This window comes from Aspergillus foveolatus, assembly GCF_047715535.1.
Source record: "Aspergillus foveolatus strain CBS 279.81 unplaced genomic scaffold BDW70scaffold_4, whole genome shotgun sequence".
NCBI classification, from domain to species: Eukaryota; Fungi; Ascomycota; class Eurotiomycetes; order Eurotiales; family Aspergillaceae; genus Aspergillus; species Aspergillus foveolatus.
This window is the reverse complement of record NW_027396068.1, coordinates 466367-490336: the sequence shown is the minus strand read 5'-3', so window position 1 is coordinate 490336 and position 23970 is coordinate 466367. Positions and strand designations below refer to the sequence as shown.

At 50.7% G+C, this 23970-nt stretch overlaps 9 protein-coding genes across 9 annotated transcripts; 3 read left to right on the top strand and 6 right to left on the bottom strand.

Moving 5' to 3' along the window:
- Positions 1–5: 5 nt before the first annotated feature.
- BDW70DRAFT_128583 (Tim17/Tim22/Tim23/Pmp24 family protein) lies at positions 6–1513 on the bottom strand. The gene is made up of 6 exons (XM_073735455.1): positions 1288–1513; positions 1121–1236; positions 1030–1056; positions 726–939; positions 446–669; positions 6–388 (listed from the first exon to the last, which is right to left on the bottom strand). The coding sequence occupies exons 1-6, from the start codon at positions 1300–1302 to the stop codon at positions 331–333; spliced, it is 654 nt and encodes a 217-aa protein (XP_073599966.1). The 5' UTR covers positions 1303–1513; the 3' UTR covers positions 6–330.
- Positions 1514–2948: 1435 nt separating this feature from the next.
- BDW70DRAFT_83200 (valine--tRNA ligase) lies at positions 2949–6666 on the bottom strand. The gene is made up of 4 exons (XM_073744966.1): positions 6354–6666; positions 6181–6288; positions 4091–6097; positions 2949–4034 (listed from the first exon to the last, which is right to left on the bottom strand). Exons 1-4 carry the CDS (start codon positions 6382–6384, stop codon positions 3028–3030), a joined length of 3153 nt encoding a protein of 1050 aa, XP_073599965.1. The 5' UTR covers positions 6385–6666; the 3' UTR covers positions 2949–3027.
- A 493-nt stretch (positions 6667–7159) lies between these two features.
- On the bottom strand, positions 7160–8778 carry BDW70DRAFT_83190 (casein kinase II subunit alpha/alpha'). Its single transcript, XM_073744965.1, has 4 exons — positions 8544–8778; positions 8109–8482; positions 7638–8057; positions 7160–7584 (listed from the first exon to the last, which is right to left on the bottom strand). The coding sequence occupies exons 1-4, from the start codon at positions 8656–8658 to the stop codon at positions 7492–7494; spliced, it is 1002 nt and encodes a 333-aa protein (XP_073599964.1). The 5' UTR covers positions 8659–8778; the 3' UTR covers positions 7160–7491.
- A 293-nt stretch (positions 8779–9071) lies between these two features.
- On the top strand, positions 9072–10884 carry BDW70DRAFT_128578 (ribonuclease P subunit p30 family protein). Its single transcript, XM_073735454.1, has 2 exons — positions 9072–9212; positions 9323–10884. Exons 1-2 carry the CDS (start codon positions 9137–9139, stop codon positions 10183–10185), a joined length of 939 nt encoding a protein of 312 aa, XP_073599963.1. The 5' UTR covers positions 9072–9136; the 3' UTR covers positions 10186–10884.
- A 316-nt stretch (positions 10885–11200) lies between these two features.
- On the bottom strand, positions 11201–13625 carry BDW70DRAFT_83175 (uncharacterized protein). Its single transcript, XM_073744964.1, has 2 exons — positions 11852–13625; positions 11201–11791 (listed from the first exon to the last, which is right to left on the bottom strand). The coding sequence occupies exons 1-2, from the start codon at positions 13384–13386 to the stop codon at positions 11287–11289; spliced, it is 2040 nt and encodes a 679-aa protein (XP_073599962.1). The 5' UTR covers positions 13387–13625; the 3' UTR covers positions 11201–11286.
- Positions 13626–13768: 143 nt separating this feature from the next.
- On the bottom strand, positions 13769–16061 carry BDW70DRAFT_128575 (DUF3431 domain-containing protein). Its single transcript, XM_073735453.1, has 2 exons — positions 15505–16061; positions 13769–15321 (listed from the first exon to the last, which is right to left on the bottom strand). Exons 1-2 carry the CDS (start codon positions 15529–15531, stop codon positions 14068–14070), a joined length of 1281 nt encoding a protein of 426 aa, XP_073599961.1. The 5' UTR covers positions 15532–16061; the 3' UTR covers positions 13769–14067.
- Positions 16062–16094: 33 nt separating this feature from the next.
- Positions 16095–19071, bottom strand: hrdA (E3 ubiquitin-protein ligase HRD1). Its single transcript, XM_073735452.1, has 3 exons — positions 18809–19071; positions 18648–18752; positions 16095–18586 (listed from the first exon to the last, which is right to left on the bottom strand). Exons 1-3 carry the CDS (start codon positions 18830–18832, stop codon positions 16376–16378), a joined length of 2340 nt encoding a protein of 779 aa, XP_073599960.1. The 5' UTR covers positions 18833–19071; the 3' UTR covers positions 16095–16375.
- Positions 19072–19123: 52 nt separating this feature from the next.
- On the top strand, positions 19124–21346 carry BDW70DRAFT_83150 (putative MFS transporter). Its single transcript, XM_073744963.1, has 2 exons — positions 19124–19645; positions 19695–21346. The coding sequence occupies exons 1-2, from the start codon at positions 19394–19396 to the stop codon at positions 21057–21059; spliced, it is 1617 nt and encodes a 538-aa protein (XP_073599959.1). The 5' UTR covers positions 19124–19393; the 3' UTR covers positions 21060–21346.
- A 273-nt stretch (positions 21347–21619) lies between these two features.
- On the top strand, positions 21620–22734 carry BDW70DRAFT_83133 (putative GPI anchored glycoprotein). Its single transcript, XM_073744962.1, has 3 exons — positions 21620–21856; positions 21925–22058; positions 22118–22734. Exons 1-3 carry the CDS (start codon positions 21728–21730, stop codon positions 22560–22562), a joined length of 708 nt encoding a protein of 235 aa, XP_073599958.1. The 5' UTR covers positions 21620–21727; the 3' UTR covers positions 22563–22734.
- The last annotated feature ends 1236 nt before the right edge of the window (positions 22735–23970 follow it).

Here is a 23970-nt window from a genome sequence, read left to right as displayed (position 1 = left end):
GTAAAGTAGAAAATGCATTGGAAAGAAGTGCGCGCGCCGCCTCCAGTATGTTTTTCCTGTTGATGAAATTTATATTTGAGGATATTGGTAGCATTGATAAAGGGTCTTGAATAAAATTTCACTTGCAGTTTCTTCAACAACCAATCCAGGTCTATTATGGAAACGGGGTAACGATAATACAAGGGTGACTTGAAACTCATGCACAAGAAAAAAAAATCAACCCCAGTCAGCAAAATGATATGCGCCAATTCTATACGCCTAGCCCATAGTGAAGGAAAAGAAATAGCCCTAACAAAACTGCGAGAAGTTGCACCTGCGCGTGCGACCCCTCTATTTGTTGTGAACTAGGAAGTTGCGGAACGAGTCCCAGTGATCTGAGTCGGAATATCTAGGCGAAAAGTTAGCAGCGTGGCCCTTTCTAAGATAGAGTGAAAGAAACACATACATGTAAACCATACTACTCCGCAAACTAGACATCAAGACTTCCGGATGCCAGCGAAAGAGATACATAACAAACGCCCAGCTCAGCGACGCAAAGACAGCCCAGGCGTTGCTCTCGATCTGTTTTCGTGCTTCGGGGCCGATAAGAGACGACAGCGGGTGCATCCCGGGCTGAACAGAGAGTTTGGCGAAGCCAAGGACTACGCGGGCGAAGATATAAATCACGATCTGACGGTGTTAGCATAGCGTTCTCCGATACTCGTGCTCTTTGAATTGCAACGAACCTGCTGCGTGATGCTCGACTTGTGCCGGCCGAAAACCGCGTAGCCTCCCAGCAGCCCTGCAAGGAAACTATCGTAATGCCCCTCCTTCCCGACACCAGCGGGGTTGAGATTGCGCAAGACGATCATAGAGCTCTTGTATATTAAGCAAAAGACGGCGAGGTTACGGGCATGTTGGCGGGTCGCGTTGAGGACGAGCTTGACTTTCTCGCGAATGCTGCATGACGTAGGTATGTCAGTTGATGTCGCGCGGCCGTGAGAGAAGATGGAGATCTGGGTTGAGCAGTGTTGATGCGGGGAGTCTTACGTTCCGGACCGAAAAAGAAATATCATCCTATAACAGAAGCCCTATTAGCATATTATCCGAGAGGTAATACCTCGAGGGTTTGTCCACATACACCAGAGCATGCGGAAACCGCACCTTGGCGCCGTATACTGCACCATTGCGAATACCCTTTACAAGTGACAGGAGCGGCGCAAGATCCGCATTTGTAACGAGAGCATCCAGACGAGACTGCATGGCAATTAGATTTCTGTTGTTCGTGCGAAAGTACGTGAATCATACAACTAGAGCGTCCATGGTGTCGAGACGTCGGAATAGCGGAGAGCCTCGGCAGACCGAGCCGGCAGCGATAGTTCGATGTTCAGGTGCTCCGGCGGATGGTGCACAGGACCTCAGCGAGCATCGGGGGGAAGATAAGGTCGGAGAAACACCAGGAGTAAAACGGGCTTTTAGGGACGAAAGATACAGGTTGAGGAGGGGGTTGCGGGCGGCATATTGCAGCACTCTGTATCCGCGTTGAAGAAAAGATCCTCGGCATGTGAGTTGCTACCGAGTCGACCAACGTCATGTCACGTGTTGCTATCAAGCTAGTATACTAACTACTACAGACTGAAGCATTGAACCCGGAACGCCAGAAACAATCAAACACAGCGCATTTTTGCGTACCCTTAATCATGTCGTGCCCGCTTCGTCTTCTCGTCCTCCGAAGCCTCATCCACATCCATCATATCTGCGTCTCCTTCGTCATCAGACTCCACTCCAGCCCTCCGCTTCAGACCCTTCATCTTCCTCGTCTGCAATCCACCCAGATCCTGCTTCGCTAGATGCACCCGACCAACCTTGTCACCGATCAAATCAATACCGATATTCTTCTTGTTCTTGATCTCCTCGTTCGGTTTCTTGCCCTGCTTCATGGCCTCCTTCATGACGTCGCGAGGTGCCTCTTGGATACGCCCGACTTTGAAGTCGAGCTTGGGTCCAATCTCTTCCAGCTCCACGCGAGGAAGCTTGTGTCCGCTCCGCTTAGTGACAATCTTGTACCATCGTAGATGAATAATGGGCGCCAGACCCGCCGTAGGCTCCTCCGCACCAACCATAAGCGCATACTGTAGTCCTTCAACATCAATCTTATCACTGGTCTCGCCCTTGAATAGATCCACCAGCATGCTCTTCAGCATCGTATGCGTTGTCGATGTCGTATCCTCCCATGCGCTGCCGGAAAAGAGCATCAGCGGCCGCAGACCGACGGCGACATGCATAGAAAGCCTGTTCATCTCGGGAATCCCCTCGCCATTGGCATCGGGGAGGAGTAACAACTCAAGCATGTCGAGAACCTTGGAGTCAAAGATGCGCGCAATTGTCAGGCAGTTGGGCCTCTTCTTGTTGCTGCTTCCGAAAATTACCATGCCGCAGTCATTCTTGTTGGCCAGGAATTCGAGACTCTCGGTACTCTCGAATGGGTGAATGTTCTCATTTTTCTTGTGGAAGAGGACGGAATGCGGTGTCGTAAGAGAATGGAAAACTTTGAGGACAGTATGTAGGGGCGTAGGACATTTTGACCCATGGAGTAGCAATACGCGCTTTGCACCTTCAACGAGTTGAGGCTCTTTGGCCTTGAGGATGCGTGCAGTGCGCGGGTTCTTTGGCTTTCTGTGCAGAGATTTTCCGTTAACAAATACCTGTTGCAGAGTAGAGACTGGACAACGTAAATGACGCAAAAGGAGCAGTAAGACGCCGAAGTAGCATTCAATCACTTACACTTCTCGAAGCATTTTGATTAGACAGAACGTGCTACGGATGAAGTTGGTGATCTCCAAGTTATGCTGCGTCCTGTAAAATCGTTGGAAAAAGTTTGGGCGGAGAGCGCTTGGCATCGCTTATCGATAAGCGATATCTGATTGTTTATTCCTGTATACATTTTACCAATTGAAAAAAAAAGCGACCGCAGCAGAAAGTAGATATCCATGAAAATTAAAGAAATCATGTCTTTACATTCGAAAATACAAAAGGTCTAATTTATATCTACTCCAGCCGCAACTTTTCGAATTCCCGAATCTGCTCCTCTAACCGAGCAACTTCGCTTTCGGCATCCCTGAGTTTCTTCTCCTCTTGCTCGCGCACTTCAGGCTTTGCCTTCTCTTTCCACCCGGCGCTGTTGATCAAGGTAGTCTGGCGACGAACGGTTTCCTGGGCCTTCTTCAAGCTGGCCTTACCCTTCTCTTCTTGTTCAAGGGCAACTTCCTTAGACACACGAAGGTAGACGGCCGCTTGTGAACCAACAGGAGCAACGACACAGCCTGACGGAGACGTCGTGTTCTCGGGTCCGAGCACACTGAGTTCACCAAGAGTCTTACCACCAAGAGACTTGACAATATGAAGCTCATCGGAAACAGTCTTGTGACTGGTTGCATCGTAGGTCTGAACGATAACATCACCTTTGGTCTTGACGTCGTACTGAGCGAGGATTGAACGAATGGCCTTGGACGTGTTCAGGATAAGCTCATAAGCAGTTTCGGCTGTAGCGTCGTCAAATTCAGCCTTGTACTCAGGGTACTTGGCCTTCATGATCGAGATGGTGTTGTCGCCAGGACGGCGGGGCAGACGCTGCCATAGCTCTTCGGTTATAAATGGCATAATAGGATGGATCATAGTGAGAGCGCCTTCCAGAGCGGTGTAAAGAGTCTGCTTGGCAGACTCCTGCACTTCTTGTGGCAGCTCAGGGGCTAGGAGAGATTTGGAGTTCTCAATGAACACGTCACAGAGCTGGCTGTACCAGTATTGGTAAACAGTGGAAGCAGCATGGGAGAATTCGCGATCCTCCAGGGCTGTGTTCACCTCCTTAGCAGCGGCGTTGAATTTGTGCAGAATCCAACGTTCAGAAAGAGATTCCTTGCCAGTCTTTGAAGGGGTAGGCAGCGGCTTGAAATCATCACCAAGCTTTCCAAGAACGTACTTGGTAGCCTGGTAAATCTTGTTACAGAACTTACGGTACCCGTGAATGACCTGGATGTCAAATGCGATATCGCCGCCTTCAACAGACTAATTAGAACCTTACGCAGTGCCAAAACAGTGTCACTGAACTTACCACCAGTAGTGTAGGACACAAGGGAGAACCGAAGAGCATCAGCACCGCACTCAGGAATGCCCTTGGGAAACGCCTTCTTTTGATACTTCGTAGCGGTAGCAACCTCCTTCTCAGCAAGGTTACCCACGAGAAGCTTGGCATGGAGGTCCTCAAGCTTGATACCCTCCATAACATCCAAAGGATCAATGACATTGCCCAAAGACTTTGACATTTTGCGACCTTCAGAATCACGAATAAGGGAATGACAGTAGACCTCCTTGAAAGGGACCTTGCCAGTCATCTTAATACCCAACATGATCATTCTGGCAACCCAGAAGAACAGAATATCCCAGCCTGTCTCAAGGACAGATGTAGGGTATAGATTTTCGAAATCGTGAGTCTGACGAGGCCAACCGAGAGTCGAGAACGGCCAGAGGCCTGAAGAGAACCAGGTGTCCAGCACGTCCTCATCTCTCTTGAGAGTGAATTTCTTACCAGGGAATTTCGCTTCAGCCTTCTTTTGAGCCTCCTCTTCATTGCGGCCAGTGACCCAGAGGTTGCCATCACTGTCATCGCCTTCCTCGCCCTCGATTTGCACAAAGTAAGCTGGAGCTTGGTGACCCCACCAAAGTTGGCGAGACAGACACCAATCGTTGATACCACGAAGCCAGCGGAAATAGCTCTTCTCGGCAGACTCGGGTCTGATGATTATTTCGCCGTTCTCAACAGCCTTGATCGCAGGCTCAGCAAGGCTCTCCATCTTCATCCACCACTGGGGCTTGAGAATGGGCTCGATGACATCGTTTGACTTGGAACAGCGGGGAATCTTCATGGGGTTGTGCTCCCATTTCACGTAGAGACCCTTCTCCTTCAGCATCTCGATAACTTTGTATCGAGCGTCAAACCGCTTCATACCGGCAAATGGACCACCATTTCTGTTGAAGGTACCATCGTCGTTCAGAACGGAGATGAATTCAAGGTTATGGGCCTTTCCGCGGTTGAAATCGTTGAAGTCATGGGCCGGGGTAATCTTCACAGCACCGGTACCGAATTCAGGGTCAACTTCAGGATCAGCAACGATGGGAAGTAGGCGATCAATGAAAGGGTGACGCGCAGCTTTCCCGATCAAGTGCTTGTAACGCTTGTCATCAGGGTGGACAGCGATACCAGTATCACCAATCATCGTCTCAGGACGCGTAGTAGCAATTTCAATCCTCTCCTTAGTACCATCAATCTCGTAGCAGAAGTGAGTCAGGACACCGAACTCGACCTTCTTCTCATAACCGGGAACATCAAGCAGCGTACGTCCTTCAACCTCCTTGTTCTCGACCTCGAGATTGGAGAGAGAAGTGTTGAGAGCTACACACCAGTTAACCAAGCGGTTAGCACGGTAGATTATGCCCTCCTCATGGAGACGGACAAAAGTTTCAGTGACGGCTGCGGAAAGATTGTCATCCATCGTAAAAGCCTCGCGAGTCCAATCAAAAGAGCCTCCGACTCTTCGCAAAGCATTACCGATGTTGCCATGGTACTCGTGTTTCCAATCCCATACTCTTTCTAGAAACGCTTTGCGACCCAGGTCATGGCGTGTCTTTTTTTCCTTCTTCCAAAGCATCTTCTCAACCACGCTCTGAGTGGAAATACCGGCGTGATCCATACCGGGCAGCCACAGGGTGGTCTTGCCCTTCATCCGCTGCCAGCGAATCATAGTGTCTTGAAGGGCATTTGTGAGAGCGTGACCCATGTGCAGCGATCCGGTGACGTTGGGAGGGGGAATTGGAATAACGAAGTAGCCCTCAGGCTTGACCTTGCCATCGGGGCCGAACTCAGGCTTGAAAAGGCCGCGTTCCTCCCACCATTGGTATCGTCCAGCCTCAATAACTTTAGGATCATACGCATCTGTTGTCTTGTCCTTTTCGACCTTTGGCGCTTTCTTTTCGGCTTTGGGGGTGGTAGTTTTGGCTGCAGCCTTTGCCTGTTTCTCCTGAAACTTCTTCAACTTCTCGGCTTTCTTGCGCTCCCGCTCCACTAAAGCAGGCATACTTCAGTCAGCAAGACGAGATGATAATGAATATGATGTGGTAGATCGTTCCCTTTCGGCGGCGACTTACGCTCTTTCTCACTTTTCACCTTTGGTGCGGCTCCATCCTGGCCAGTGTTCTGTTGGCCATTATCGCCAACAGGAGGAACGTCAACCTTGGGGCCTGTCGGCTCACCAGCTGTCAGAAGGTCAGTCATTAGTTCTTTCATCCGACGACGGTAGGTTAGCTGGGATAAAGCTGACTTGGATTCATGGAAGCTGAGTCTTGGGCCATCCTTGAAAAAGATCGATAGATTGGAGGAGCAAGTCTCCTAGGCGCCACTCGCGCCACGAACTGTCGGATAAGTATCTTGACCACCGATGACTCAAAACGGCGACAAGGGATAAGAGGGGGAGGGGTCGGAGGTTGTGGGAAATGCGGGCAAATCAAATTTCCCAGGCGCTGAACAGAGAGCGGAACGAATCAAGTCTGGCACTGCGGGGCTTGGATGAGTCCCCAGTGGTGCAGTGCTGTTAGAGGGAAAGACTATGAATTGCAGTTGGCCTGACAATAGTGTAAATTCTCTAGAACATCCCAGAGCAAAACAAGCGGATGGCCGCTCGAAAAGTTAAGTCTACATGGGTCCTCAAGGAATTAATATGAAGCGCAATAACTTGACGCCCGGCCAAAGTTCGCGGCACGTGACCTATTCCTCTGCTTCTGACTCATTCAACTGAAGCGCAAGACATAGCGGTACAGCAAGTGTATGAATCATGAGTGTATTATGTGACCGTCGAACTAACCCCCGCGCCATTCAATGATAACAATGTATGAATGTCCCGATAGCTGCAATCAAAACCATGAAGGAGCATAGTAGAAAAGGAATAAGGATGATGAGCATAAATAATGCAGAGAGGAGGTTGTAGGAGTCGAAGAGGAGAAGAATTTCCATGAACACCAGTCCAACTACTCAAGAGGAGACAGAGTAAGAAAAGCAGACGTTGGCCCCAGATGGAGTTCTGACCGCGCAAACACACAAAGTGAACAATACCGCACGCCGATTCTGCCACAGGAATTGCTACCCGCTCAACGCGCCAATGTAAAGGGCTGTAGGGTTGATACCCAACAGAGGAGGTAAAATTATGTCAGTTGTTCGTCGTCGCTCTGCCCATTTCCACCAGTCCTTGAACCCCGGCATCTTTCAATAAAATCCAGCACAAGTCAAAGAGTCGCATAACCTCACTGCTAATCTTCACAGGTATTTCTCCACGTAGACCAAATTCAGAATATTGTGGTAAGAGAATTCGTAGGTTCGCGTAGAACGATAATTATCATCGGAAAAGGTCTAGACAGCGAGGCGTTTCTAGATCAAGATAACGGCATGTATGATCGTAAGACGACTCATGAGGATGCAGTACTTCGATTAGCCGCTTCTTCGGCTCTGATTTGTGCGAAATAAGGATGAGCCATGGCTTCCTGAGCGGTGAGGCGTTCCTAAAGGCAGGTCAGCGGGATATCCTATGCAGAGATGCAATGAGTAGGCTTACTGCATGGTCATAGCGAAGTAGCTTGTCCAAGAAGTCTATCGCTTCATCACTGATGAATCGCTGGTTCTCCGCGTTGACAAAAGATTGCCAAGGCTTGCGAGGGAAGCGGGAAAGGATCTCGTCGTACTGAGGATCAAGCTCAATCTCATATTTGTCAAGATACTCGAATAGTTCCTCAGTTCCAAGCACTTTGGCGATCTTGACCAACTGATCGGAGTTGCTGTTGCCATGGAAGAAAGGCTCCTTGCGGAAGATCATCGAAGCAAACATAGCACCGAGCGACCACATGTCCAGGGAGTAATCATATTCTTGGAAATCCACGAGCAATTCTGGGCCCTTGAAGTAGCGTGAGGCGACTCGCACATTATATTCCGTGCCTTTGTGGTAGAATTCAGCGAGGCCCCAATCAATCAGGCGAAGCTAGAAGAAAGTCAGAGCAAATCTTTCATTCACAAGAGAAACGCAACAAACCTTTCGCTTCTCATGATCGATCATGACATTGTGCGGCTTGACATCGCGATGCATGATGCCCTTGCTGTGGCAGAAATCCAACGCTTTCAGGAGTTCGTAGACATAGAAGCGGACATCATAGTCAGAAAAGCGCGGGTATAGCGTACGGAAGTCGGTATTATTGACATATTCAAAGACTAAACTCGGGGTCTTGCTCTGGTTGTCGCGGACAACATCAAGCAAGGCGACCACATTAGGTCCACCTGCCAGGTTTTGGAGAATCTTGATCTCTCGCTTGATCTTCTTCTTCTTGACGGGCTTGAGAACCTTGATGACACACTTCTGGTAGTTGACAATGTTAATCCCTTCAAACACTTCCGAGTACTTTCCGCGGCCTACATGAGCAGCGATTAGTACAAAATCCTCAGATCTCGACGATACTGGATGGGAACAGACCGATTTTGCGGACCACCTCGTAGTTCTCCAGGACGCCCCATGAAATGTTCACGCTGTCATAGTCCCAGTAGGACCGTGGCATGTGCTTATTGACATCAGCGTAGACGCGCGCCATGGTGATGGCGGCTGAAAAGCAATGTTGGTATCAAGCCCACAATTGGATATTCAGACTGGCGAAAAGCGGCGGCGGGGTTGGTGGGACGGTGCGTTGGGATGAACTGGGATGGCGTGAGAAATCAGCGCAAGCTGGAGAGACAGACAGCAGCAGCCGCAAGAGGAAGCGCAACCGAGGCGATTTGATGGGTCGCAGCTTTGCTATCGTCTTGAGCTATCACTGGTGAGAAAGTTAGGCTCTTTCAACCTATTCTGCTGATAATAGTGGATTGACCCCGACTTGACGCTCCGCCTTTCGAGTCACGGGACCAGATTTGGTCTGCTGTCATGAACGATGCCGCTATCACGGAATAACATTGATGCGGATATTGTGGCTTACCTTTCTGGGACAGTTCTGAGCTTGTTCTCTTCTTTGCTGAGGAGCAGAGGACAACAACAGAAGCTGGCATTAGTTCTCTTTAAAACTCTGACGCTTCGTCATGTACTACGATCTGAACGTACCCTATAGCCCAGGTGATCCTGAGATCTCTGCAACGCTAAGCTTTCTCGCCGAACGTATGCCGCATTTTTACCCTTTTTCTTCCCTGGCCACGCCCGGGGCCACACGACCAGCGGGCGTTTTTCAGGTTGAGTATGGCCACATGAAAAGCTAACCTGACAGTAAGTGGGTTACACAACCGTTGCCCTTTCGCAGACAATCAACGGAAAACTCCCCCCAAACCCTACCCCGCCGCCGCTTCCCAGCGATGCCCCGAAAGACCTTACGCTCCTCACGCGCCTCAACATACCCCTCTCAGACCCCGCACAGAATCAGCGCCTTACCAGTATAGCTCAGGCTTATGATCTGGTTGCCGTGCGCCCAACCAACGAGAAAGCGTTACTGAATGCATGCACCAATGCAGAATGCGACATCATTTCCTTGGACCTCTCAGTCAGGCACCCTTATCACTTCAAATTCAAGATGCTTTCTGCTGCTGTCGCTCGCGGTATTCGCTTCGAAATATGCTACGGCCCAGGGGTCACAGGAAGCGGACTAGAAGCACGTCGAAATCTGATCGGCAACGCGATGGCCCTGATTCGCGCAGCCCGTGGTCGCGGAATCATTGTGTCGAGTGAGGCCAAAAGGGCATTAAGTGTTCGCGCTCCGTTCGATGTGATTAATCTGGCATGTGTATGGGGTCTGTCACAGGAGCTGGGCAAGGAGGCGATCAGCGCGGAAACAAGGAAAGTTACTGCTCTCGCCCGACTGAAGCGGACCAGCTGGCGCGGTATCATCGACGTTGTTGACGGTGGACAAATCCCTCCTGCCTCTGAAGCAGCTGCTTCTGTGGCCAGTATAAAGGATACAGGGGCCAAGCCAAACGCCGATAATAATGGCGACAATTTGAAAAGGAAGGCATCTATAGGCCCAGAGCCAGATGCGGATGGGCCCGAGAAGCCTCTTTCCAAGCGCGAGATGAAGCGTCGGGCCAAGAAAGCTAGGCTCGAAGCCGCTCTAGCAGGCGCCGACGATTCTCCAGCAACGTGATGGTCGTGCCGTATTTTCTTGCTACACCTATGACCACCCGACAATGACACGGTCGTATTGTTAAGGTCGTGGGTAACGAGGGCTCATCGCAGTTCTGAGCAGTTCAATGATTCTGAACTCAGACTTCTTATAGTCACTACGCGTATGTTGGGATTTCGGTATGTAGCGACGGCGAGGCAGATTCAAGGCGGCTATCCTACCAGGGGCTGAGGCCCTCTACGTTCCGGATAACCCAGCTGGTGTTTTGGGTACTTTTGGTCATGACAAACCCGCAACCGGCAATAGGGAGCTGTTTAGTGGGAAAAGACGGGACGAAGTACCATGAATTAGGCATTTCTCTGCGCCTTGATCCTCAAAGTCGGGACATGCCGTGTCGGGGAATGCATAAGGATGATACCAGACAAGAGTGTTTGGAAGAGGACTCCATGTCGACCCGCGCCTGGGTCACATTCACGTCCGCATGAGCAGACGCTAGTGTTCTCCACCTAGAGAAGTCATCAATACAATTCAACTTCAAGTTCTTTATTTCTCATATGAATCGCACTGTGGACCATGCTGTGGTGGTATCCTTATTCAGGTTTCGCAAAGTGACCAATTCAAATGAGCACATTCTCGTCGCCAGTCATGCCTGCAGGCTGAATATTCTGCATTATGCACTCATCGGACGGCCTCTCACTGCCACGAGTAACATAGACGCACCGACAATAGTACTCTTCGACCAGTTGGCATCTTTAGCGCGATTCTAAGGTAACTATACAGAATACAAGTCGAAGTTCTTTCTACGATCCCACCGCGTAGCATATTTATACATTCATTTGGAAAAGATTCCATATCTATAGTAAAAATGGTCCAGCCCATGCAAATGTAACGTAATTGTGCCCATGCAGAGTGTAACAATTATAAGATGATGAAGTAAAGTGAGTCTAAGCGGAGGAGATAGGTAGATTCCATTGTAGTCCTCCGTAGTTTCAAATACAAAAGAATACATTGGAAAAACCAGCGCGATGATAGAAAGTAATTAGCGAATACGTAAATGGGTATAATTGTGGGTATATAGAGATGGGTGGTGAATAAGTAACAGAGAAACCCAAGCCTTGCTTGCTACTGATTCTCATCCTCAATTTCAACAAGAACCTTCAGCTCGCCATCAAGCCAATCCACCTTCTCGGCCGCAAGGAGCGCCAGCGTCCAATCGCCATCATTCTCAACGAGAACAAGCCCCTCCGGTAACCAAACTTTAAACTTCCAGCTTATGGATGCGTTCCCGGCGTTGGGGTCCGAATTCAGGTCCGAAGGGACACCAGGAAGTTCACCGGCGAATTTGCGCGCAACGAGCTGGCGCACGGTTGTGACGTCTGGACACTGACTAGCGGGTAGGTCGTAGGAAGGGAGGATGCGCTTCCCGTTTTGCAGAATGTTGATGCGGAGGCGGAGAGGTGATTGGGTGGGAGGGGGATTGGGGTTTGAAAGGTCGGATGAATGAGAGAAGGGGAGGGGCGGTGGAATAGGCTGGGTTTGGGGCAGTGGTGTGTGGTTTTGAGCGCCTTGCCTAGCTGCTAGATTGTCGCGGATAACCCGTGAGACGTCGCGGGTGATGCTACTTGCGCTGTAGAAGGGAAGAGTTTAGTGGTTTGCTTCGTATGCAGATGATATGTCGCAGACTTACAACTCATTCCTGGCAGGGCCGCCGCCAATACGCCATCGTAAATCTGCGGTGCTATTCGAATTGAGAATGCGTCCTATGTTGCCGTCTTCACAGCAACCGCTGCAATTATAGTCTCCCTCGTGAAGAATTTGATAGTGGCTATCCACTGCAGCCACAAGGCCACGCCAATCGCCTAATTGTAGGCCCGAGAGAGACCATAGGTTATCAAGTTCGTAGTTATGGTTATACGAATCATACGACTTTGAAATAGAAACCAAGTCTGTACTATAACCGTCCAGGATAAGATCAGTAAGGCCCAGTTCTGTGATCTGCACAGATGGTTCACTGTGGGGTGGTGGCGGTGCCGGCGCTGATAGAGGGTGTTGAGCTGAGCTATATCCATCAGGAAGCTGATGATGCGCCTGCATCTGAAGGTGGTCCTCGGACGAGAACTTGGGTGGACTCGCACTGCGGAAGTCTTGGATACTATCTTCTGTTTTCCGCCTTCTTCGTGCCTCTACGCCGCCTTTCCTAGTTTCGACGGCGTATTGTCGTTGTCGTTCGTTTGTGACCATGCGCCTCAACAACGGAATAACGAGTGAGATGATTTTCTGTTGGTCCCTTGGCCAGACGTACGTCCGAGGAGGCATGCCCTCGTTGACCACATGTTCACCAAAGAATCGCGGGCCATTGCCCTCGACCTCGAGGAAGTGACGGACGCAGTTCCATAGCCGTAGTTTGACCATCTCTGTATCTCCTTTCCCGCGCTGGCCTACACAGTCACGGCGCTCCGGATGCCTATCATCTAGCATGTATGCTTTAGCCGCAGCTTGTAAATGTAGGAAATTTTCCGGCGATAGCTCGAGAGAAGTGAACATCTTCGACATGGGAGGCCTAGTATACTTCTTGTTGGTTGAAGTTTGACGGAATAGTGCCGCGGCGGAGTGCAGTCCAACGGCGCGAGCATCCGCAAGCGATTGCGGCGGAGTACTGCGAATTTCCAGTGCCTCCCCTGCGTACGGGTTTGCATGGTGGGCGTGGTGCTGACTTTGATTCTGGTGTTGTGGTTGACCATGATGCTGGCCAAGACTCGCACTTGCGGCAGCCAAAGCCGGATCAAGAGCATCCTCGTTTCTCTTCCTCTTCTTCGTCCCCGATCGAACCAAACCCGAGGATTGACCGTGCTCATTGCCAGACGCTGAACCAGATCCGCGATAATGTCGGGCGCCAGTCATGCCCACATAGCCCCCCTCGTCAAAGCCATCCTCGTCCAATTGAATGTCAGGCGCGTACCCGTCCAGATGATGTTGATTCCCTGCGGCGCCAGCTGCTGCCGCAACTGCTGCCGCCGCTGCCCACTCCGACACGTCTTGGCCGGCCGCAGCCGTAGCGGCCTCTACCAATCCGGCAAGCTGATTCTCGCTCGGCGCATATCCACTCGTTGAAATGTGTGTACTCTGGTCTGCGCCGGATGAAGCTGGTGGTTGATTACCAGAAAATTCGCTTGATGGTCCGGATGGGGGATGTTGTTGGTTTGTCGGAGCGGTAGACGTCATGACGACCGTGGTTTCGACGCTCGCAGGTACCGCAACACGCTAAGTAGAATGGATAGGCTAATTCAAAAGCTGTCGCAAGCAGCTGCTTGTAAGCGTAATAGAGCTAGTATAGACTCCGGCAAATGTACCCCTGCGGGACGGATGGTACGCCCTCGCCCGCTACCCTCCAGGGGCAGTAGAACAGGCTCTGAATTACCGTTTGGCAAGCCAGTCAACGGCTGAGGAGTGAAAGCTTCCAGCTGTATAATGAAGTATGGTAGTTGGAAAGTCGTACTAGGTCGATCAATCAGATGGCGCGATGAGGCTGTTTGTGTAGTTTGGAGCTACGACAGACAATGCAAACTTTTTTGTTCAAGAACTCCTCCCACTCTGGGGCGGCACGTGATATTTTGAGGCAGAATCCAGGCAGAATCCAGGCAGCATTACTCGACATCCAATGGATATATGCGTCCTACGGTCAACTCGTGGAAATGATAATATGAATGGTATCTTAACTTCAACTTTTCATCATTGAAAATTTGTCGACCAATTTGGAGCCAGCCAAATGATGCGCTACGTGTGAGATACGCCCGTATATTCAATGCCCCGTCCATCATAACAGGGAACATCACATGTCTATAACAAAAAACGCCAAATTCCAGTACATGGTAGACAATATACAAAATATGCAGCAAAAAGCATTCACCGAATTCCCACCTCGAGAGCTCGAGCCTTGGCATCCTGGCCGCGCATGGTAGCGTTGAGCAACAGCTCCTCTTTCAGCTCACCATGTCGCGCGATCAGTTCCTCGAGTTCGATGTCTCGCCCCGGTTCCGGAACAGATAGGTGACTTTTCTCTCCAAGAGTACCGCGACGCCGAGCAGACTCGATCACGGCCGCTCGACTGCGCCAACGTTTAAGCTCATCTTCCCAGGCTTCGCGTTCGGAGTCCATGTTTCGGTAGGCGTTATATTCGTCCTCGCCACCAAAACAGATTCCATATCCATCGCAAAAGCACACATGCTCTTTTGGGCAGACCACATTCTGGCCTGTAAAAATAACATGCCAAAGATACTCCCAAATACGACCAGAGATGTAATCGCTCAGTTCCGTGCGAAGAACCCAATCTCGATAGAAGACAAAGCGCGCCCGGGGAATAGCGTGCACTCGTTCGCGCGAGACTGCGAACTGAGCACAGCACGGCTGCGCCAGCACGTCCGGGATAGGGTCATCGGGAAATATCTCGCCCCAGGATCTGGCAAGTAGTATTTCCTCCTGCTTGGATTCATCCTCCTCCAGAGTACCGGGGTGCAGCCAATCGGGACAGCCAGGACCCCAGCCACAGCGCAAGTTCATATAGCCCTCCCTGATAACCCGCTCTGGTCGCAAACGTTGTAAAATGGTTGCCGCGTTCCCGTCAAGAAGGTCGTCATTGTGCCATCCGAATTGATGCGAGTGCATGAATGCAATTATTTCTGGTAGTTCATCGTAGTGTTCGATGATGTAACTCAAATAGACCATGACCTCATGCCCTTTATTCTTCGGTGGGTGTAGAGGTGCGGATGGGTCGTCAACGACGTATACAGCAGTTTCCCAGCCGGGGATTTCAAACTCCGTCCACGAGGTATCTTCGTAGGTTGTCCGAGGTATCACTAACGTTTTCGTGTACTCATGTCCATCTGGTCTGGCGATCCCAGCGACGTATTGGGGACGCGGCGCGAACGGTTGCTTTGGTGCTTCAGTGGTATTCCAATAGCCGGACGGAGTTGGCGGCGGCGTAGAAACGAGTTCACCTAAGCCGACGGCTTGCGACACTTTCATCTGCGTCCATGATCTGGACAGACTGAAGAGCCCCCATAAGCAGAAAAAGAAGAAGCCGCAGCCGAGAAGAGGAACGAAGCGGCGCGTTGTCGCCATGGAGTAGACTGAATGGAACAATTCAAAGATAAAAATGTACTGCAAGCGAAGTGTCAGCAGATGAGCACCGTTAGCAGTCCATTATACAGGGAGCCGATGACCTTTGACGGTCATCTAAGGCCCAGAGTAAGACCATTATGGAATCCAATGCGCGCTGACAGAACGAGTCCTTTTCGTGTGGTAGGGGAAGTTTTGCGATGGGGCCGGGGGCCGACTACGTACCAGCAACTTAAACGGAGCGAGAGGCATGCATTAAAAACGCATTGTTAACCCCTGCGAACAGACAGAAGCATATGAAGCTGTAGCTGTCTTTGGGCAGAGTGGTTAAGGAGGATACAAAAATCTCCATGGGAGAAACAGCAACGTTACTAACAATTGTCAGTGTCCAGCCTGCTGTACCTAGTAAGAGTGTCCACTCTCGATTTAGGTGGTTACGCAATTACTCTGAAACGGTCGGCAACGAAGGAAGCGGGGAGGCGGTGCTTCAGCCTGCAAGCTCGCACCAAAATAGAAGACAACAAATGTCCCGAGCTCGATGATAGACCTAAAGGTTGTTGCCGAAAAACTGTAGCATTGTACGGTTAACAGCACAACCAGTTTGATCTTCATTCACTGAACACTGGAGGGGGAATCAGGCCATCGAGTCTTGACTCCGTCTCCAAGCCGAAGACGATCGTCATGCAGCGATCGCAAGATGATTGGATTCCAAGGTTCATGGCAGATGCTTCCCCCTGTTACTCAGACGGTCTAATTGGATCCGCCAATTGATTGGATTGATAAATGACGAAGGTTGCACTGAAGAAGGCTTGAACAGGGGCTTGAGCAGGGTCTACGTAAGACATGCGGCCACATTCTTTGTACCACGCCCGGCCATGCCGCACAGATTACGATTACTCCGCAGTGAAAGAACGATCTGCTCCAACAATTTTGATATTATTAAGCAAGAATTCTTTCCCTGGTAGTCGCGCTATGCTCGTGGTATATCAGGATCGCATCTATGTACAGTCAAGCGTCCGAAGATGGTCTCGGATCTCGGGGATAGAACGAGTAACAGGAAACAAAAGGTAGGAAATATGCAAATTAATAGTCAATGTCATGTCTCGTCGTCCGCTGCGTCTTCTACTGTGGCTACCCGCTCCTTTCCTTTGGATCTTGAATCCGAGGTCTGGGTTTCAATCCTAGTCTCTGCGTCGTGCTCGGAAAGTGGAGTCTCCACTTGCTCGGTCTTCGAGGGAGCCAGAGGCGCCCTCAGTCCAGCCTCCGAACTGAGGTCCGCTGATTGTTGGAAAACACCTCCGGTGCTGCTTGCAGCTGTGTGCGAGAAGAGGCTTGACTGCCAGTTTGGTAAACCTGAACTCCCGGAGGAGGTGGCGGCATCGCTCCTATTACTCGGTCTCTGACTCTCAGTGTCAGTGGGCACCTGGGAGTTGAGCATGCCATTAGATGATGGAGCACTATGTTCGGCCTCCGATGAAGAAGAATTTGCAGCAACATCTGACGATGCGCTCAGTCCTGGTTGGACAGAGTGGAGGGGAACCAGGGTCCAGCCTTGGGGAAGTGTCAGTCCATCTGGTAGACGAGGGTCACCAGCTCCCAAAGGTGCCGTTTCCGGGTTAGAGACAACTCGAGGGCGTGTAATCGTAGGAGATATGGAAGCTATTGATGGAGAGGGATTTTGCGGAATGTTAGTCTGGTTGTTTAATGGTTGTGATTGCAGAGTACGAAGGCGTTGGAGCTCTGTCTGCAGTAATCTAACGAGGTTCAGCTGATCGGCAGCGAGGCGCAGGCCATTGATCTCGTTCGCAATCTGTTGTTCCATCTGCAGGAGTTGGTTTTGCAGGTTGGGAAGATTCGAAGTGGGCGTCAGCACCGCCTGGGTTGCAGCCGGTGCAGCTGGTGCAGCCGGTGCAGGCGCTTGTTGCAGCGGAGGCCGTCCGAAGCCGAACCCAAAGCCAATTTGCCTGGCGCCAGCAGGGTTAGGATTCATACCTGGCTGCCAGGGACCGTTGCCCTGATGAATCTGTTGATGCAGATTGTTGAAGAGATCCCCTCTTCCTGCACCAAATCCGATCCTAAATGGACCGAATTGGTAAATTCGAGCCCTAGGAAGACCATCGGCTGGGAGATTTTGGTTGACTGGCTGATTTCCAAGAGGCATATTCTGCTGCTGACCAGCACCACCATTTCCTTGTCCCGGATTGATCCCAGCAGGTCCTTGGTTACGTGGAGGCGCAATGACCGGTCGTCTACATGTGGGGCAATTCTGCTGTCTTTCAAGCCAGCTTCGAAGGCAAGAGAAATGTAAGATGTGGCCGCACGGGAGTTTCTTGGGGCGTAACCTTTCCGAAACTCGAGGAACTGGTCTGTCTCCGGGTTGCCAATGAGTCATCTCCTCCCGGCAAATGATACAGACCTCTTCTCTCGCGACTTCCTCGGCACTCGCGTCAGGATATCTGTCGTTCATATCACGTGTGGCGTTTCGGTATCGAACAAAGTCCATAATTCGCCGTCCAAACGAACGAATGGTAACCACAACATCCCGGAGAATATGAATGGGTAAACCGTAAAACGTGAATAGAATAGCGAAGAAAGTCAGATAAACGGTGAGCTTGAGGAAGTCGGTGAGTAGATCTAGATAGAAGACCCAGCGGCCCTTCTCTTCCCAACCAGGGATATCGAGTTCCAACTCATTGATGTCATTTTCATCCGGTAAATCAAGGTTTGCGGTTTGATCTTCTGTCGCTGCGTGCTCCGCCACGGCCTGCTCGCGAGCAGCTCTAATCTCCTGGCGCCGCTCCTCAATCCGAGCCTTCATCTGCTGGCGATTGATATATATCTCCACAAGCGAAATCGAATACCTGGCAGCAGTGGAGGTCGAGAGGATTGTGAGAACAGCAAATTCGAAGCCGAACATGACCATCATATCCGGACGCGCTTGTTCAAGGACCGTGTCGATGCAATATTTCAGCATGAAGATGTCAAACATCACCGATAGCAGTAAGGAGACCACCAGCCGGATATGAAACAAGAGGGGGTTCGCTGGGGGTTGCTGTTCGAGAAACTCTACGCGGCCTTCCCCGATCCAGCCCCATACCTTCCCAACAAGCAAGGACACAAACATGACCAGGAACCAAGCCCCAAGTTCTCCACGGAATATTGTCATAGCCAAGCATGTTTCCGTCACAGCGAACCACGCTTTCTCGTAAAGTTGCTCTGTCTCGATAGGTCGAAGGGGGCCGTAGAGAAGACGCTGAAGCCAAAAGAGCAGGAAACCGACAGCCAGAAGACATATATTTGTCAAGATCTAATGAACACTTAAGTCAGATGGGATGGGACGACAGACGCGGAGGACAGATGGCAAATACCATGAGATTGGCGCTACTCTGGGAAAGATACACGCAAGCGGAATAGAAATTTGCCCTCTGGTGAAGTGCTTTCAAAAAGACACCTGTTGCTAGAGCCACCGAGGCCTAGAGAAGAGTCAGTGCAAGCTCGAGCAGGGCATTCTGTGCGACGAGGCGCATACCCCAGCATAGGCAGCGAATCTCATGATCGCGAGAGAGCGGGCGAGAAGCCCAAAATCATTGACGACGTCAAGATGTGAAAGGCCGTAGTCACTTCAACACAAGCATTGACAGATGTGTCTGTCCTCAGGGGAAGAGGGAAAGAGGAAAAAGGATCCGAAGCAGATCGCGTGGACAGTTGGGAAGCGAGGACGGATCGGCCGCCTTCTGGAATCTGGACAGCTATACAGTAGTTACAGCTGCCCGCTCGTGTCTTACGTCAGCGGGGCTTATTTGCGCCATAACCACCTCCGGACAATATATAACTCCTGGAGCTCTCTTCAACACAAGCATCCCTCCCCTTAGTACTATAATCTACAGCGGGAAATTACTCTGCTAGACTTCTTCTTTTGCATTGGACTGCTGGCAGTTTGGAATTGCCAGTTCGCCGATTCCTCCACTGGATCACCGGGTTCACCGATAACAATCACCAGTTTCTAATATAATAAACCGCCGCAACTAGGAGATCACAGGATATGAGTCTTTAATACTTTCTACCAGTTTTGAATCTAGGATCGCTATTATATCTAAGAGCTGCGAAATCGACAATGGCGTCCCAGAGATCTATGTTTACTGCTAGCCGCATCCAGGTCTCCACCTACTTGCTGGCTGTCTGTCCTTTCTCAATTGCTTTCCTGGTCTTCATCAATTCATCCATTTCCTTCGTTGTCACAGACCTGATAGGTCTTCGTGAAGGGGAGGGCGATGCTGTCGGGACCCTCGGCTTCGCTGATGAGCTGCTTGCCTTGGCAGCCTGTCCCTTGTGGGGTGTACTCTCAGACCGTATTGGTGTCCGCCAGGTGAGCACTCTAACTATCTACCCAGATCACCCATTGACCAGCCATTTAGGTATGCACCGCCGGTTACACCATTATCGCTGTCGCCTTGGTCATGTTTGTCCAGGCTAGAAATGTTTACCCTCAGCTTCTTCTGGGTAGACTACTATTCAGCGTAGGCGGCGCCGCGGTTTCAACAATGGTCACAGCTATCCTACCAGCAGTTACTGGACGTAGCTCCAGGACCGAGCTTGAAGAAGAACCCGAGCCAAGGACCATTGTAGCTCCCTCATCAAGACTCGCCGGTTTCGTTGGCATGTGCGCCGGGTGTGGTGCCTTGATATCCCTTGTGGTTCTCCTCCCTTTGCCAGCTCAATTTCAACAGCGGGGACTCTCTCCCGCGAAATCTATCCAGTATAGTTACTACACGGCGGCTGCGTTGGCTCTTGTGGTCAGTGGTTGTTGCTTCGTCGGACTTAGAAATCTTCCTGGCGAAGACGGCAAGGCATGGGCTTCACTTTGGTCACCTTTGCGGATCGAGCCTCGATCTTTCGAGCCCAGGAAGAACTTTTGTTCCACGTTATTGTCCCGGTCCCCATATGTGAAACAATTTGGCTCTGCAATCAAGCTAGGGCTTCGCAGCCGCGATATCCTTATCGGTTATCTTGGGGGATTCGTAGCTCGAGCCTCCTCTGTCGGCATATCGCTCTTTATCCCCCTGTTCGTGAATAGCTATCATCGCAAGACAGGCCTTTGTGATGGACAATCTATGGAAGGAGCCAACCCTGGGGATATCAAGCGGTCCTGTCCAAAGGCCTATGTGCTCGCTTCCATTTTGACTGGAGTGTCTCAGCTTATAGCGCTTATTGCAGCTCCAGCCTTTGGTTACTTATCGGAAAAGTCTCGACGGTATCATTTACCGCTTATCGTGGCCTGTCTGGCTGGAGTCGTGGGCTATCTGATGCTTGCGCTCGCACCCAGCCCCGAATTCAAACGCGAAAGAGGGAACCCTGGAATATTTGTAGTGATGGCTTTGGTTGGGATTAGCCAAATTGGTGCCATTGTGTGTAGTTTGTCGGTTCTGAGCAACGGTATCTTGAGCTTGACCAATTCAGTCGAGGCAGCAGAGACCGTAGCAGGCAACAACCAGGCCCCGAGCACGGCCCCCGAATTCGACGAACAACAGCCTTTGCTGACTGCTGACCGAAAACAGCCTCAGCCCTCGGACTTGAAGGGCTCAATCGCAGGAATATACTCTCTATTTGGAGGGGCGGGAATCTTGTTGCTCACCAAGCTTGGAGGGCAACTGTTCGATGTTTTGTCTTCAGGTGCCCCTTTCTACATCATGGCAGGATTCAACGGCGTGCTGATGATTGCCTGCGTCGTTAGCGGCCTGGTAATCCACCTTGGAAGCGAGTCGCTAGCGCCTTGGCTATGAGTTCGCGGCCCAGTGAGCCCAAGGTTTGGCCCCCAAGGCCCAATTGTGGGACTTGGGACGAGTGCAAAGATACAGCTTACTTCCTGAAGAATGACTGACCTGCCTTTTCGTTGCATAACGACCTATTCAAAGTTCCTTTAGCCATAGATCTACGATCATGGCCGGAATGCGATAATCTACCGTAAAGATAACACCAACCCAGAGTCACCTTCTCGAGGTTGAACCCGCATTCCGTATCCGCCACCGCCGCCTCCAGAGCCTAGATTTCAGCCGGGCCAGCCGCACGAATGGGGCCAGGGTCCATGCCCAAATCAGTTCGAAGCCATAAAATATCCAGGGCCTCAAACGTCCTAGTCACTCCTGCAGAACCGAGTCGCAGCCAATCGCTAGATGGTGCTCCTGCTTTCTGGCTGGGTAAGCGGATCGGATTGGATCGCTGGTCCCTTATATAGATCTCTCATTTCCCTCTCGAGGAGAGCCCCTTTCTCTGATGTTTTAAATTCTTGAGAGGTCTCACTCTTCCTTTCGTCAGTCGCTCTTTTCGATTCTCGACCCGGATCCCCGATCCATTACGTTCGTTTTTCAAGCATTCAATTCGAAGCCTTTGTTTTACATCGATTGTCCTTCTTTCAACTGATCGTCACCCCTGATCTCCGCAATTGATCAACATGCGTCCGCAAACCGTCCGATCTCTCGCGCTTCTCGGCGGCTTCTCTTTTGCAGCAGCCAATGATATTGTCTCTCTCATCCTTCCCGCGGCAGATGAGCAAGAGCTTGTCGGCGAAGTTATCGGCAGCGTGCGTTCCTCAATCACCCTCTCAAATTCGTCATTTAATGTGTCTTTGAAAACTAATATTGTCTTCAGGCTGGGCCAACCACCACCTACCGGATTTCCTGCCCCGATACCGTCGACGAAGATGAGTGTGGCATGCCTACGAGCGGCTTGACTGTCGCCGCGGCGCCTACAGCATTCGTCTACGAATATTCGTACGAAGACTAGTAAGAACCCACTTGCATTTGTCTTGGTTCTGCTGAAACTAACATATTTTCCTATCTAGCTACCTCAGAGAAAGCTGCAAACACAGCGGCACCACTTGGTTCTCCTGCCTGGTGACGAACACGCAGTCTGACTTCTCCTTTGTCACAAGCACCACCGTTGACGAGGTTTTGCCTTACATGGCTGTCACTATCACCTCAACTGCTACAGGCGCAGACGCAGAGGCCACCAGTTCGGCAACCGCTACTTCGACAAAGACTTCGGACGCTGACACTGACTCCGACGCTGACTCTGAGACCAAGACTAACTCTGAATCTCCGTCAACTACCCTCTCTGGATCCGCTTCTGTCACCGCGGCTCCCTCCGAGTCCGCGTCAAGCAGCACAGGTGCGGCCGATCCCGAGGAAACTACCTCCGATAATGCAGCCATGCCTCAAGTCACTGGATCCGCTGCCCAGTGGATTGTCAGTGGTGCCGGTATGGCGCTGGCTTTGGCTCTGGCGTAAGCCCAGCCTAGGCCACGCCTAGAAACTGGTAATAATTACATTGATCATGTCTATAACTACGATTTTGCATGGGAGATATCTTGGATGAATGTGATATGTGTATCTTCTGTTGCCAACTTCACCCAACATATTGCCTCGTAGGTACCAAGTCGCTTGTCTCGTGAATGATTTTCTATGCTTATATTTTCCCTCTCTTGAATGTTCTTTCCCTAGGCCAACTGCTTCCTTCGTTAGTCGGTCAGCGGCTTCATTGCCTGGGTCCCCGCAGTTTCCTGGGACCCATTGTAGTGAGGACCCTTATTTGTATTTAGGACTGTATTTATATAATCGATAACACCCAGGACTTACCCCCTTGGAGGCCTTTGCCCCATTAGAGGACGAAAGGTCACGTGTTTAGACAGTGAACAACGGCCGTAGAATATAACCAACCAACCAGCCTCCTTTTGTGAGTCGTGATTCTTTCCCATTCAATTTGTCTTTTCCCCATACTTGCTGGAGACTCCGTCCAGAAGGTCTTAAACGTTGCTTCTTGAGCCAGGGGGAAGATCGAGAGATGAAATGCGAAGAGAGACATTGACAATTTTGACTATCTCAGTTATTCTGAAGGTAAGGCACACGTAACAATCTAGTTACATTGTAAATGAACAGCCTTAAATACTCCTTAGACTCATAGCGTTCATGGAGGTTTTGCCACAACCACTATGGTCTCTATCGTGGCAGACGTTGCTATGATTGCTGTAATCAATCTTGGCATCATGTCAGTATCTTGATGCTGCCATGATCGGATTGGAACCTCTAATCTCTGTGGGAGTTCCAGCGCCCTGAGGTGGCCCAGCAAGTTACCAGAGGGGTCAGTTAGTTGGCCGTCATATGCTTAGCCCTGTTAGTTACAAGAACCAATGCTTAATTACGGCTAAGCCACAAGAGAATCAACTGAGACTGCCAGGAGACTCAGACGTAACAGATGTCGGCTCTGCTGTGTTATGAAGTTTGCAGATCTCTCTTGTGAGCTCCAAGATGGGCATGACTAAAGTCAAGCTTGCCAATATAGTAAATCCCAAGAGCATATTGCCTTTATTAAGTCACCGTTTGTTTTAGGGGTCTATAGCAACCGACATCAAGGGCGCTGAGGGAACGCGCCCAGAACCTCATGGTCACCATCCTTCCACGCAGTATGTTTTTATGTGGCTACGTCAGATTTTTAGGTCGCGATGTCTGAATACTTACCATAAGCAAGCAGATCCTGAGGTTTATGGCTAGGCAGGATAAGCAAGTCGCTCGATGCAAGTAAGGCAGCTGAGCCAAAGGTGAGAATCTCAATCTCACCCAGGCTGCGCGACGGTAAAGCGGCCTAACGCTAGTCTCACCTGGGCGACACCCACCCAACTTCTATCCGCGTTGAAGCCAC